This window comes from Rattus norvegicus, chromosome 1, assembly GCF_021556685.1.
Source record: "Rattus norvegicus strain SHRSP/BbbUtx chromosome 1, alternate assembly SHRSP_T2T, whole genome shotgun sequence".
In the NCBI taxonomy this organism is placed as follows: domain Eukaryota; kingdom Metazoa; phylum Chordata; class Mammalia; order Rodentia; family Muridae; genus Rattus; species Rattus norvegicus.
This window is the reverse complement of record NC_141534.1, coordinates 54,545,336-54,560,273: the sequence shown is the minus strand read 5'-3', so window position 1 is coordinate 54,560,273 and position 14,938 is coordinate 54,545,336. Positions and strand designations below refer to the sequence as shown.

The following is a 14,938-nucleotide window of genomic DNA, read 5'->3' as shown; positions in this document are numbered from 1 at the left end:
AAAGCTCGGAGCACCCCACCTCCTCTGGTCTTCTGCTCTTTCCTGAACTACACCGGGTCAATAGGCCCGGTTATGGAGAAGAGATGGATTCCCGTAGCAAGTGTGAAGGCAGACCCAAGTGGTAGCTGTTGGTGATAAGGTGTAGTTTTTTTATATAGTGACACACATTAGACAGCAAAACATTTCAAATGTGAATATGTAGATCATTATCACCCCAGTTCTGATCTAAATCCATTTCTCATGTTCTCGATCATGATGACAAAATGCAAGTGTTTTTCCTTCCCAAGCTTGATTACATGGTTCCAAGGGGCCATACACAGGCAGATGTTCCACCAAGAGAACCAGGGGAGGAGGACTCCCCAGGCCCTGGCCAGCAGCCTCGAGCAGGACCTGCCCTCCGATTTTTGAAGTGCCAGAGCCCAGGAAGTCCACAGAGAAGTCCTCACTTGAAGACAGGAAGACACCAAGTGACCCTGTGTGGCATGTGAGTCATCAAAGTGATGTGTACAGGCCCAGGGAGATGGCTCAGTGGGCAGAAGGGCTTGTTGCAGGCCCGACAACCTGAGATCCCCCCAGGACCCACATGGTGGGAAAAGAGAATCAACTCCCACAAGTTGCCCTCTGATTTCCATATATCCTGTACACACACACACACACACACACACACACACACACACACACACACACAGAGGCATGTGCATGCATACCTGTACACACACACATGTGCATGTATATGCACACACATGCACACATGGGTATATACATATGTGTGTATACACACACATATACACATGCACACACATGCAGGCATGTGCATATATATGTGCACACACACACACGCACACACACACATACACACACACAGAGGCATGTGCATGCATACCTGTACACACACACATGTGCATGTATATGCACACACATGCACACATGCGTATATACATATGTGTGTATACACACACATATACACATGCACACACATGCAGGCATGTGCATATATATGTGCACACACACACACACACACACAGAGGCATGTGCATGCATACCTGTACACACACACATGTGCATGTATATGCACACACATGCACACATGCGTATATACATATGTGTGTATACACACATATACACATGCACACACATGCAGGCATGTGCATATATATGTGCACACATACACACATATACACAGACACACACATGCATGTGTATGCACACACATGGACAAATACACACGTGCATGCACACACACGCACATACTCACATGTGTACACACATGCATGCACATACATGCATGAAGTGCACACACACACACACACACACACACGTGCACTAAATAAATAAAAAAAAAGGTCAGAAATGAGGTACTTGCCAAAGCAAATGAGTAAATAACAGAACTATAAACAGAACTATACCGTGACATTAGAAGAATTCAGGGTGGGGGAGAGTGAGAAGTAGGTAATTCGGGTTCCACCCCCATGTTCCCTCCCACTTTGGGTCTCTGCCAGCCTCAGACCACTTTCTCCACTGTCTTTCCCAGGGACCCTGGGTTGGGCAGGTGCCTACCCCTGCTGCCTCCAAACTCCATAACAGGCTTTCATTCCTGAGTTCAGGTGTGTGACCTGTCATCTCCTGCCTGCCACCCCCTACTCATGGGAGACACCCCGTGAGATTCTTTTAGTTTTATCGAGGCCAGCCTGGTCTGTAGAGTGAGTTTCAGGACAGTCAGAGTGACACAGAGAAACCCCATAGGGGGGGACTTAATTGATTATTAATCAACTATCTATAATTTATTGATTAACTGATTGACTGATTAATTTTAACTGTTATTACTGTGCTGGGGTTGAACCTAGGATCTTTCCAAAATCAGGCAAATGCTATACCACTGAGCTACACCCCATGCCTGCAGTTTCTCTTCTGTACACATTCACTCCTTGGTCCCCACTGAGGCTTGGTTGCCGGCGCTTGTTGACACAGGTGGGCTCGACTGTGTCTCCTTCTCCCATCTCAACAACGCTCAGTGTGTTTCATCACCTCACATTGAGTACACGATGACACCTCCACTTTGGGCTGTTGAAGGACTCAGTTCAGGGATGTAAACCCTGTGATACCAGCTCTTTTAATGTCCTTCCCGTTTATGTATCAGTTGTGACTGGGATCTAGTCCATACCCGGTTCCTCACTCTCCTGACCAGTAATCTCATAAGGGGGAAATGGAGGGCTGCAGGCTGTTAGCCAGTCCTCACTGGTCATGCCAGGTTAGAGTCAACTCCTGCTTGTCCTGTTAGATGCTCCCTAGGTTCAGACACTTGTGTAAGACAGCAAATCACAGGGAGCCTCGGATGTAGGATTATTCACTGTGAGTGCTGTCTGAGTAAATGCTCCCTGTCCAGCCTCAGTCTGGCCCCTGATGCCCTGCAGGGTGGTTTTGTGGACAGCCACATTGACTGCACTCCAGCTTAGTGAGGCTTGGTCGAGCCTTCCAATAGGACGCTCCCTCCAGTCCTGAGCTACTTTGGTAACAAACGTCTGCTTTTCTGTCTGGAATCCTTTCTAGATTGAGTGTAATGAGGAGAATGGGCATTTCAGCACAGCACCTTGTAACCTAGAATGACACTATCATACACCTTGTCCTTTAGAAGCAGCTTGCTGGGGAAATGGCTCAGGGGTTAAAAGCCCTAATTCTTGCAGAAGAACCAAGGTAAACTTCCAGCACTCACAATTATCCATGACTCCTGTTCCAGCGGATCAGACGCCCTCTTCTGCCACTGAGAACATTAAGCATGCATGTGGTATACATACCTGGTGAGAAAACATTCATACACATAAAATAAATCTAAAAAGTAAATCAACACAGCTTTCTGGCCAGATTATTTCAGGCAACACAGGAGAGCCTCTGGTGCTGCTCAGGCTCTGGCATCATGCAGGTGTTGATGGGTGAGATCCAGTGTTCCTGTCCATTCTAGAGCCACCCTGATTTCTGGTCTCCAAAGTGACATGGATGCCATTCTTGTGGCTTCCTTTGCAGTACCATGGCTGCAGCAGGCAGGGCCAGGGTTCTTTGACTCGGCTGCCTGACTTTGAGGAATCATCCTGTGGGACTCTTCTCTAGGAGAGCCCCAGGAGCCACCCACACAAAGTAGTCCCACATACATAACTGGCAGAGAAAAATCTCTCATTTCTTTAGATCTTCATGCAAGTTTTGGGATATCTGATATTTACACACACACACACACACAGATACATGCATGCAGACATACACAGACATACAGACAGACACATAGAGACCCAGTCATACACATACACAAACACACACAGAAACACATGCACACACACACACACACACAGATACATGTAGATATATGCCCTCACATGTGAGCATGTGTGGACTCTCTCTCTCTCTCTCTCACACACACACACAGAGATACATTTAGATATATACCCTCACATGTGAGCATGTGTGGAATACACAGATACACATAGATATATGCCCTCACATGTTAGCATATGTGGATTCTCTCTCTCTCTCTCTCTCCCTCTCTCTCTCTCTCTCTCTCTCTCTCTCTCTCTCACACACACACACACACACACACACACACACACACACAGAGATACAGAGATACATGTAGATATATACCCTCACATGTGAGCATGTGTGGACTCACACACACACACACACACACACAGAGATACATGTAGATATATACCCTCACATTTGAGCATGTGTGGACTCACACACACACACACACACACAAACACACAGATATATGTAGTTATATACCCTCACATGCGAGCATGTGTGGACATACACAGATACACACAGATATATGCCCTCACATGTTAGTGTGTGTGGACTCACACACACACACAGATACATGTAGATATATGTCCTCACATGTGAGCATGTGTGGACTCACACACACACACACACAGATACATGTAGATATATGCCCTCACATGTGAGCATGTGTGGACTCTCTCTCTCTCTCTCTCACACACACACACAGATACATTTAGATATATACCCTCACATGTGAGCATGTGTGGAATACACAGATACACATAGATATATGCCCTCACATGTTAGCATATGTGGATTCTCTCTCTCTCTCTCTCTCTCTCTCTCTCTCTCTCACACACACACACACACACACACACACACACACAGAGATACATGTAGATATATACCCTCACATGTGAGCATGTGTGGACTCACACACACACACACACACACACAAACACACAGATATATGTAGTTATATACCCTCACATGCGAGCATGTGTGGACATACACAGATACACACAGATATATGCCCTCACATGCTAGTGTGTGTGGACTCACACACACACACACACAGATACATGTAGATATATGTCCTCACATGTGAGCATGTGTGGACTCACACACACACACACACACACACACAAACACACAGATACATGTAGTTATATACCCTCACATGCAAGCATGTGTGGACATACACAGATACACATAGATACACACTTGCACACACATGCCCTTGCTTTTTGCCATTTGATTCCATTTCTCTGACAAGGACCTTTGATGAGGATCGGAAGAAGGCTCTAGAAGCAGGCGCCGTCTTAGCATCTGGCTCTCAAACCATCTGCCAAGGTAGTGCCAAACTTTATCGAATTTGTTAGTTTTAGGGTTATTGTGATTTTGTTCGCGGTCAATTCCAGTCTGTGCCAAAATGTCCTTGTGGGTTCAAGTTACTGAAAAAGAAGTTAGATAGCCCATGGCTGATACACAATATGGCAGACACACCACGAGAGCAATGTTCAGAGCCCAGTGAGAGAGGAACCATTCTGGGAGTGAAATGGTTAAGTCTCATAGTTGTTGGGTGAAAGCCTCCTTAAAACATACCACATTTGATTATATGTATCCACTGGCTGCTCTTACAGAGGACCCAGGTTCAATTCCCTACACCCACAGGGCAACTCACAACTGCTTACTACTCCAGTTCCAGGGGATCTAGTGCCCCCTTCTGGCATCCATGGGCATGGCATGCATGAGGTTTATGGATGCAGGCAAAGCGTTCATACACATTAAATTGTATTAAATTCTTAGACTACATTGAGGAAGTCTGTAATCCAAACAAAGTTAATGTCTTAAAGATGAATAAAGTGGAGGAAAGCCCTTTCTCCTGCACTGGTGTTAACAGCACTTTGACTTTGTGAACAGTAAACAGTCTGAATGTCATCTCTAAGAGAATCTCTCCTCTCTTTGCTTTAGGAGCAAGCTTTCCGAACACAAGAGGGGCAAGCTTGCTCCTGCCGGGGTGACCCCAGACCCCAGAGCTACAGCACCCCTGACCCTTGCACACGTGATCCAGACCCATCCCGTGGTGGTAGGTTCCTGTTTTCTCTCTGCCTGTGCTGGGTGGAGGCTGCTGTAGCTGTCCATGAGATCAAAGGACAGAGGAGAGCAGGAGATGGTGGAAGGCCGGGAGGCGGGGCAGAACAGGATGCCAGCAAGTGTGAGATTTCTGAGGACTTCCGGGCTGGAGATTAGATGGGCCAGCAGCCTAGAGATGAAGGATGGGAGATGTCAGGCTAATGGTAGGCACCAGGGAGGAATGGATAGATTTCTAATGGCTTTCAGCTCCCTGGATGACTTGGAGCCAATGACTCTGGGTGACTGTGTGTTAGCAAAGTTAGCGCACAGTGCAACCCTCAGAGTGTATTGTTGAGAACAACGAAAGAGTTCACGTGAATACCTGTTATTTTTTTTTTCCTCTTTCATTCACTATAGGAGGCCAAGACAGCAAGTCGGTACTGGGTGAACTATGTGGATGATGAATAAGAATTTTTTTATAGTCATTAGGCAAAATCCAAACAGGAAATGACAGTTTTCTTTTTCTTTGGTTCTGCATTATGATAAGCAGTGACGTTGGTCTCTGGTTAAGAAGCTTGTACCTGACAGGAGATGCCTGGCACTTTGTCCTTTCATTGTAAAGGTGGCAACGGCACTGTCGTGCAGAGCCCGAACCGTGAACTCAGATGATGGGGACGGTCAGACAGACAGCACAGTGGGCAGGAGCAGGAGGCTGAGCAGAATCAAAAATGAGGCTTCAGCCCATGGTTATTCATTCTGACTCGTGGTCCTTCTGCCTGGGTCTTAAATAAAAACGTGTTTTCTATTTAATTATTTTGTAAGATTTATTTATTTAAACATGAGTGCTCTATATATGCCTGCATGACAGAAGAGGACATCAGATTCCATTACAGATGGTGGTGAACACCATGTGGTTGCTGGGATTTGAACTCAGGACCTCTGGAAGAGCAACCAGTGCTTTTAACATCTGAGCCATCTCTCCAGCCTTAAAAATTATTTTAAAACACCGCTCTCAAATTATGGATAAGGATATCATTGATGAAAATGAATCAAGGGTGTTTGATGAAATGAATGTTGTAAGTAGGAAAATATGACGAGTGGAAGTGGATTCCAAAAGGGGTTGGATCAGGTGTACCCCGAAGATAGAGTGCATGAACAGATGCAGAGACGTGATTGGGTGTGCAGCACTAAGAGACAAAGTGCTGGCTTTCACAGACCAGGGAGTTAAATCCCAGGTCCAGATCGATGGTGGAGAAGCTGTGGAAGGTACCGTGCTGAAGGGAAAGGGATTTCCGGAAGGGGTGGAAAATATCAACCCCTTAAAACCACAAACACTAGTAGAAATGACAGACAGCACTGCCTGGGGATGTGGCTGAGTGGGAGAATGCTTGCCTTGATGCTCAAGGCCCTGGGTTCAAACCCTAGCATTGCAAGAATACTAATAAAAGGGGGGTGCCAGGGATGGCTCAGCACTTAAAAGCCCTGGCTGCTCTTGCAGAAGGGTTTAGTTCCCAGAGCCCACAGGGTGACTCACGGCTGTCTGTGAGTCTAGTGTCAGGGGACTGATGCCCTCTTCTGACTTCCGTGGGTACTGCATGCACGCAATGCACAGACATCCATGCAGACAAAACACCTATGTACATAAAAGATGAAGAATAGTTAAAAAGAAATCATCCAGGTGTCGCGGCACACACCTTTAATCCCAGCACTCCGGAGGCAGAGGCAGGTGGATCTCTGAGTTTGAGGCCAGCCTGGTTTATACAGGGAGTTCCCCTGGACAGGCAAGTCTACTGGGGTGGGGAGCGGGATGCGGGGGTGGGGTGAATAGTAGAAAAAAGAGTGTTCAGAAGAAAATGGAGGTCCTTAAAGGAGCCAAAGAAAAAGGCTGGTCTCACCAAGGGATAAGCACCCGAAGTGTAGACAGCTCCCTAGTGGGAGTAACAGCAGATTGGACCTTTGTAGGAGGTAGAAACCCTTAGGAGTCCTGTAACAATTTAGCCAAACACATCACTTTCTTTCTCCCTCTAAGAAAGTAAGACAACATTAGGCACACCATTGAAACCTGAAGATGCAAAAGGAGGAGACAATAGAACTCAAACATAAATTCTCTAGAGAAAGGGCCTAAGGAACAGTTCCCAGCTCCTCCTGTGAGGGCAGCATATCCTCCATGGGGGCAGTATATTCTCAGTCACAAAACCAGACCTACACAGTCCCTCATGACAGAGGCAACACTCCTAAAATCACAATGGCAATCTAGTAACTTTCTGCCCATCTCAGTCGCCTCTCTCCACTATGTGTGTGTGTGTGTGTGTGTGTGTGTGTGTGTGTGTGTGTGATTTATAAAGAAAAAGGTGTGTTCAACAGTGAGCTAGTGCAGCCTTTTCTTTTGAGGTTAGGGATAACACAAGGCCCCATGTCATTTCCATTCCTGCGCAATATTGTAGGAGAAGCTTGACCTGTACAAGGGCAGGATAAAAAGGATAACACTATCATCGTTTATAAGCTTATATATTTATTTTATTTTTTTATGTGTACAGGTATCTGTGTACCACATGCACACAGTGCTGAGGAGTTGAGAAGGGGATGATGGATCCCCTGGAACTGTAACTACAAGTGTTTGTAAGCTGATGTGTGAGGGCTGAGAGTTGAGCCTGGGTCCCCTGGAAGAGCAGCCAGTGCTCTTAGCCTCTGAGCCATCCTGTACAGTTTAAATGCTACAGGAAAAGTTAGCTGTGTTTAATTATTGTAAACATTTCTTCAGATTTTTCAAAATTGACTTTTTTTTTTCTTTTTTCGGAGCTGGGGACCGAACCTAGGGCCTTGCGCTTGGTAGGCAAGCACTCTACCACTGAGCTAAATCCCCAATCCCCAAAATTGACTTTTAAATGTGTGTGTGTGTGTGTGTGTGTGTGTGTGTGTGTGTGTTAGGGTTCTACTGCTGTGAACAGACACCATGACCAATTCAAGTCTTATAAAGGACAACATTTAATTGGGGCTGGCTTACAGGTTCAGAGACTCAGTCCATTATCATCAAGGCAGGAGCATGGCAGCATCTAGGCAGGCATGGTGCAGGAGGAGCTGAGAGTTCTACATCTTCACCCGAAGGCTGCTAGGGGAAGACTGACTTCCAGGCAGCTAGGATGAGGGTCTTAAATGTCACACCCACAGTGACACACCTGCTCCGACAAGGCCACACCCCCTAACAGTGCCACTCCCTGGGCCAAGCATATACAAACCATCACTCTGTGTGTGTGTGTGTGTGTGTGTGTGTGTGTGTGTGTGTGTGTGTGTGTCCATGATTGACCAGATATATCCAATCTCCTAATGCTGCAATTACAGGTGGTTGTGAACTGGGGACTGTGTGTGGGTGCTGGGATCCAAACTTGGGTGCTCTCAAGAGCAAAGGTACTCTGTACCACTGTGCCATCTCTCCAGCCCAGTAAATAGAACTTTAAAGATACTCGAATGTGTTTTAGGTGAGACGCTTGTCTCCGTCTCAGAAGGTCCTGAGGAGAAGAAAGACCCAGGTTCTGAGGTGGTACTCGCAGGTTCTTCAGAAGGAAAGCAGAAGCCATGCTCTGGTCCTTGCTTTCTTGCTCACACCTTCTGAGCTGTGTCACCAGGGAGGCCACCTGGGAGCCAGCTGGTATTTCAGGAACACAGTCAAAACCATGGTCTTTATCTAATAGCCCTTCAGGGAGACAGTCTGTGCTTAACTTTAGGAGACATTAGGAAAAGCTGCCACCTTGGAAGATTTTGATGAAGTGGAAGGAACAATTATATAAATATTTAACAAGGAAAATGGACGGTCAAGTCATATTGGAAATAGAGTTGTAATCTGTAGAAGTATATATTCCCACAGATGAGTTGTCTGAGCTCTTGGGAAAACCAGAAAGTTAATTACAGGGTAGAGCTTCAGAAAATAAGAAGGTCATAGAGTTTCTGCATTCCACGCTGATAAATACATTGAGTACTGCTAGCATGTCATTGGTGCAACACGGACATTCATGAGAGGTGGGGGGGGGGAAGGAAGGAGGAAGGGAAGAGAGAAAGTGAAGGAGGGAGGGAGAGAGAGAAAGGATGGGAGGGAGGGAGAGGAAGGGTGGGAGGGAGGGAAGGAGGGAGAAGGAGGAGAGAGAGAGAAAGAGAGAGAGAGAGAGAGAGAGAGAGAGAGAGAGAGAGAGAGAGAGAGAGAGAGAGAGAGTATGAATCTCAGAGTTTAGGGTAGTTGAGATGGGAAAGTATTTTGAGCCCATGAGTTCGAGACCAGCCTGGTCAACATGTTACTGAGGAAGGAAGGACAGAAGGAAGGACAGGAGGGAGGAGCTCAAGGAAAGGAAGGCAGGCTGCTACTTCCTCATCAGCCAGTGAGCCAGAAAAAGAACTGGTCTGAGTAAACACAACCTTTTCTCACTGTTCTAAACATCAGAGGTCTCGGTACACAGCACAGACCCAGAAGGGTAAAAACTAGCCAACCTGTTTATGCAACTTAAGGGTCCCTTGGCTAAAATGCTTGGACCAGAGGTGTTTAAGACTCGAGTCTTCCAGATTTTGGAATATTTTTACAGACTTTAATGGTTGAGCATCTCTCAACATTCGCCTCTTAAATACCTTGTAACAGAGGCTGGAGAGACATCTCAGTGGTTAAGAGCATTTCTTTCTCTTGTAAAGGGCCCCAGGTTTGATTCCCAGCACTCGCATGATGGCTCACATCTCTAAGGCCAGTTCCAGAGGTCTGATGCCCTCTGCCTTCTGACCTCCATGGGCACCACACAAGTGGACTCGCTTACACTCACTCAGGCAGAATACTCAAACACACACCATAAAGTAAAATAAAATAAAAATAATCACAACAACAAGAAAACCCCACCTTGTCGTCCAGTCAGAAGAACTCAGTGGCAGCATAGAAATGGTGGCTGGAGGGGTTGGGGATTTAGCTCAGTGGTAGAGTGCTTGCCTAGCAAGCGCAAGGCCCTGGGTTCGGTCCCCAGCTCCGAAAAAAAAAAAAAGAAAAAGAAATGGTGGCTGGGTAGGAGAGCAAAGCTGATCCTGCCCAACCCTTAGTGCACTTTCCTGATTCTGTTTCTGAAGGCCTCTGGTCCTCGGCTGGCATGAAGCAGGAGTCCCACCTTTACTCTCGGCCTGGAGGGATGACCCAGGGCCCTCTTGGGACTTTCATCCATTTGTGGTGTGATCATCAACTTAGGGACAAACTTCCAAGAGCTGTTCAATACTCGATTAAAACTGAAGCCGTAGGGGCTGGGGAGATGGCTCTGAGGTTAAGAACATGGCTCTGAGGTCTTCCAGAGGACCTGGGTTCAATTCCCAGCTCACACGTGGCTGTTCATAGCTGTTTGTAGCTCGAGTTTCAGGGGATCTACATCTCTCTGGGGTGTGTGAATTTGATTCCTGGGGCCCATGTGGCCGAAGGAGAGACCTGACTCCCATACTGTGTGCTCCTCACCTCCATGTGAGTGCTGTGCCCCCCCACACACACTTACACATCTATGTGCACACAATGTCATGCTTCAGTACATAGCTCTGGCTGGTGTAGACCTGGCTGTGTGGACCAGGCTTAGCCTCAAACTCACAGTGATCTGCCACCACGTGTGGTACCGTGATTGAAAAACAAAACAAAACAAACACAAACAAAATCCAATGAATTATTTTTTAAAATAAAGTCTTGGGGAACTGAAGAAGAGTTCAGTTCCCAGTGTTCAGGTCAGCTCAAAAGTGCCTGCAGTTCCAGCTCTGGGGAGATCTGATGCCCCTGGCTTCTGTAGGCACCCGTGTGTCCTAGCACGCGCACACACACACACATACACACACACACACACACACGCACACACCACTACACCATCACTATATACTACACACACACATATACACATACACCCACATACACATACCATGCATACACACATCACATCACACCACATACACACACTCCATAACATATACCACACACATGTGTGTATATATATATATATATATATATATATAGCCCACTATATACTACATACCACACATACACATACACACAGACCACACCACATCCATACTATACACACACACATACACACACACATCACTACACACTACATGCACATACACATATACACACACCCATACATACATACCATACACACACACACTACACACCACACCACATCCACAACACACACACACACACACACACAACACACACACACAGACACACACACACTCACTGAAGAGTTCTCACAGGCCTGAGCCGGGCAAACATGGCACCAGCATGTTTGCTCTTCCCCTAAACTGTTAGATGGCATTCCTGAAGCTAACCACGTAGGTCTATTCCCTTATTTGGCCACTTTCTTATGCTGACTCATTCCTGAGGCTGGTCACCTCATCAAGGCCCAGCAATCAAAAGTGTCCATTTAGCTACCTTAATTAAAACAGGTAATCAGAACCTATCAACCCACACCAGCTCATTCCAACGCAGACCTCCCATGTTTTCCTCTTAAAATTAACTCCTGCAAAGCTATTCGCTGCTGTTTCTGCTGGATTCAGATTCAGCCACCTTGTCTCTTTGCCTTGCTTAATAAAGGATTACTGTGTTTTGGAAATTGGTATCGGGGTGTGGTTTGTGTCTAATGGGGGCGCCACACACTATTCAGGTACCATCACACATCATTAAAAATAAAACATAAAAATCAAAATCATCGTTAAAAGAAAAGATGGATTTTCCTACTGATGTTTTCTTTTCTGGTTTGTAGACTTGACACAGGTTAGAGTGATCTAAGACCTCAACCGAGAAAATGCTTCCATAAACTCAGTCTGTAGGGTAGACCTTTGGGGTACGTTCTTGCTTAACAGTTGATGTGGGATGGTGATGCTACCCCTGGGCTGGCATTCCTGGATTGTGTAAATAATCCGGCTGAGAAAGCCATATGGGAGCAAACCACTAAGCAGAACTCCTTCAAGGGCTCTGCGTCAGTTCCTGCCTTCAGACTCCTGCCTGAGTTCCTCCTGTCCTGACCACCATCCCGAATACCTCCCAGGATGGAGTACAAGTTACAAGTGAAATAAACCATTTCTTCCCAGATTGGTTTTTGCCCTGCTGTTTTTATCCCAGCAATAGAAACTCTAATGACTGCAGAAATTGGTACAGAGTGGGGTTTGCTGTGACAGACCTAAGGATGTGTTTTGGGGGATGATGGTGGCATTTGAATTTTGGCCTGAAAAAGTCAGGGAGCACTCAGCTCAGTGGGCTGCTCTGTGGGAGCCTGGAGGAGTAGTGTGTATGACAAGAAGCCTGGCTTGTCAAGTTTCAGAGAGAGGCAAATACTATTCTGGCCATTTATTCCATATTTTGAATGGAGATTCTGTGGTTCGGGTGGGTGGGGCTGAAGAATCAGCTATGGTTAAGAAGAGACCAGGGTCATTGAAGAGAAAACTTTGGAAATTGTTTTCCTGGAAAGAGCATAGACTATGACTTTTTTTTCTTTTTAGGTTTAAGGAGTCGTTGGCAGCTGGGCAGTGGTGGCACACCTTTAATCTGAGCACTGGGGAGGCAGAGGCAGCTGGATCTTTGTGAGTTTGAGGTCAGCCTGGTCTACAGGGCCAGTTCCAAGACAGCCAGAGCTACACAGAGAAACCCTAGCTTGAAAATACAAAAATAATAAATACATACATACATACATACATACATACATACATACATACATAAATGGAGTCGCTGGACATGATGGAAAAGATCTTTAATTATAAAATTCAGGAGGCAGTGGCAGTTCACGGCCAGCCTAGTTTGTAGAGTGAGTTTCAGGCTAGTGTAGGCTACATAGCAGCACCTTGTCTTAAAAAAAAAAGTAGGGGTTGGGGATTTAGCTCAGTGGTAGAGCGCTTGCCTACCAAGCGCAAGGCCCTGGGTTCGGTCCTCAGCTGCCCGGGGGCTGGGGGTGGGGGGTGGGGGGTTGGGGGGGTGGGGGGTGTAGCCAAGTGCATCCCCTTTACCTTCCCGGGTCAAATTCCTTGTGTACCTGTTGTTTGAATGCGGTGAGCTAGTAACAGGGAAAAGCAAAGAAACTTCACTTTTACTTTCTACATACTTAAGGTGTTTTAGTGGAAATAAAATATATTTAAATAAATCAGAAATCAAAACTTCCATTGTCCACTCCTCTGTGAGCTTTAATTGCCTTGCTGACAGAAGACTGTTGTGCCCTGACAGGGTTGCTCCTCTAAATGACCTGCACCCAATTCTTCCCTGCATACAACAGGCTTTCTTGTATTTGAGGGTGGGACTGGTGTCTGGAAGTCTGGAAGCCCGGATTGTGGGTCGTAGCTCCTACTAATTCTGACTTTCAAGCGGGTTTTCCTTTCTGGGCTCTTCAGCCTGGTGGAGTCTGGTGTTGGGAGCCACTGATTCTGAATCTGTTCTCAGGAGTGTGTTAAGAGCCCCCTCCCCATTTTTATCAGTCGTGCCCTTGATATGTGGGGAGATTTATCTTAACCCTCCCGCTTCCTGCGGTAAAGCTCCCCCGGGGGCATTCGCTACCTCTCCTCCTCTCAGGCCTTTCCTGTTGCCTAGCTGTCAGCAGGTGGGCGCAGCCTCCTTCCTCACACCCACTCCTCCTGGAAGCTGCCAGCGGTTTTCTGTCCCACCTCCCCCAGCTAGCTGCCGACCTGGGATACTCTCATGATTTCATCATTCTCCTGCTCCTGTTACTGTCTTTCTCTCGAATGCCCCTGGAAATTCCTATTAAAAGCCTCTAAATCAAATCTCTTCTCCTCCAGGATTGTTGTGGGACTATAAATTCCTTCTATCCGGATCCTGGAGATCATCAAATTTCCCCCTGTATAAGAAGCCTGCAGGCGTCCATCCTCTCAGAGTCTTCCTTTGGGCTCATCCTGAGCTTTCCCGTTCTTTATTTGAACACACACACACACACACACACACACACACACACACACACACACACACACCCCTGAAGCTCTGACCTCTGACCTCCCTCTCTGTAGTTCTTTCTCAGTAGCTGCTGAGTCTTCTCTGTCATTTAAATTAGGCTCTGTCTCAGTTTGCCGTTCTCCTCCGGGGTCCAGGCCTTCAGCTTTCTCAAGCACTCTAGGTATAGAGGATTCCAGTGTGGCCCCTGGACCTAGAGGAACTTTATACACTTGACCCAGGTTCCCAAGGGAGCTTGGCACAAACCCTCCTGTGTCTCTGCTATCCTAGGTGAATGTCAGGTCCTAGCTGGAGCGAAGAGCCTGCTGTGACATGTGGTGGTTTGTATATAATGGGGGGCGGGAGGAAGAAATCTCCTGTACAAATTACTTGTATACAACCTTTCACTAAATGATTGAGCTCCTGTAATGATTTCTGGAGGAACTCTGAGCCTGCCTCTATCTACCTCTATTTCCTCTGAGATAGCTCTTTCTTTTTTTTTTTTTTTTTTTTTTTTTTTTTTTTTTTTTTTTTTTTTTTTTTCGGAGCTGGGGACCGAACCCAGGACCTTGCGCTTCGAGATAGCTCTTTCTTAAGGGCCCAGTTCATAGTTATTAGGAAACAGAACAACACAGATAGAAAAAACAAAAATGGCCGAACTTCTGTGGCACC

The 14,938-nt window shown here is 46.5% G+C and overlaps 1 protein-coding gene across 4 annotated transcripts in view; it reads left to right on the top strand.

Annotated features, from left to right (window-relative positions):
• The window catches only part of T2 (brachyury 2), a 66,185-nt gene extending 60,029 nt beyond the window's left edge, over positions 1–6,156 (top strand). For 3 of the 4 annotated variants that reach the window (NM_001161835.2, NM_001419513.1, XM_087589490.1), the window contains 3 exons: positions 288–484; positions 5,245–5,359; positions 5,764–6,156. In NM_001161835.2, the coding sequence (NP_001155307.1) occupies positions 288–484; positions 5,245–5,359; positions 5,764–5,814 (363 nt within the window). In that variant the 3' untranslated portion in view covers positions 5,815–6,156. The remainder of the gene's footprint in view (positions 1–287; positions 485–5,244; positions 5,360–5,763) is intronic. The other variant, XM_087589487.1, reaches the window with a different exon arrangement.
• The last annotated feature ends 8,782 nt before the right edge of the window (positions 6,157–14,938 follow it).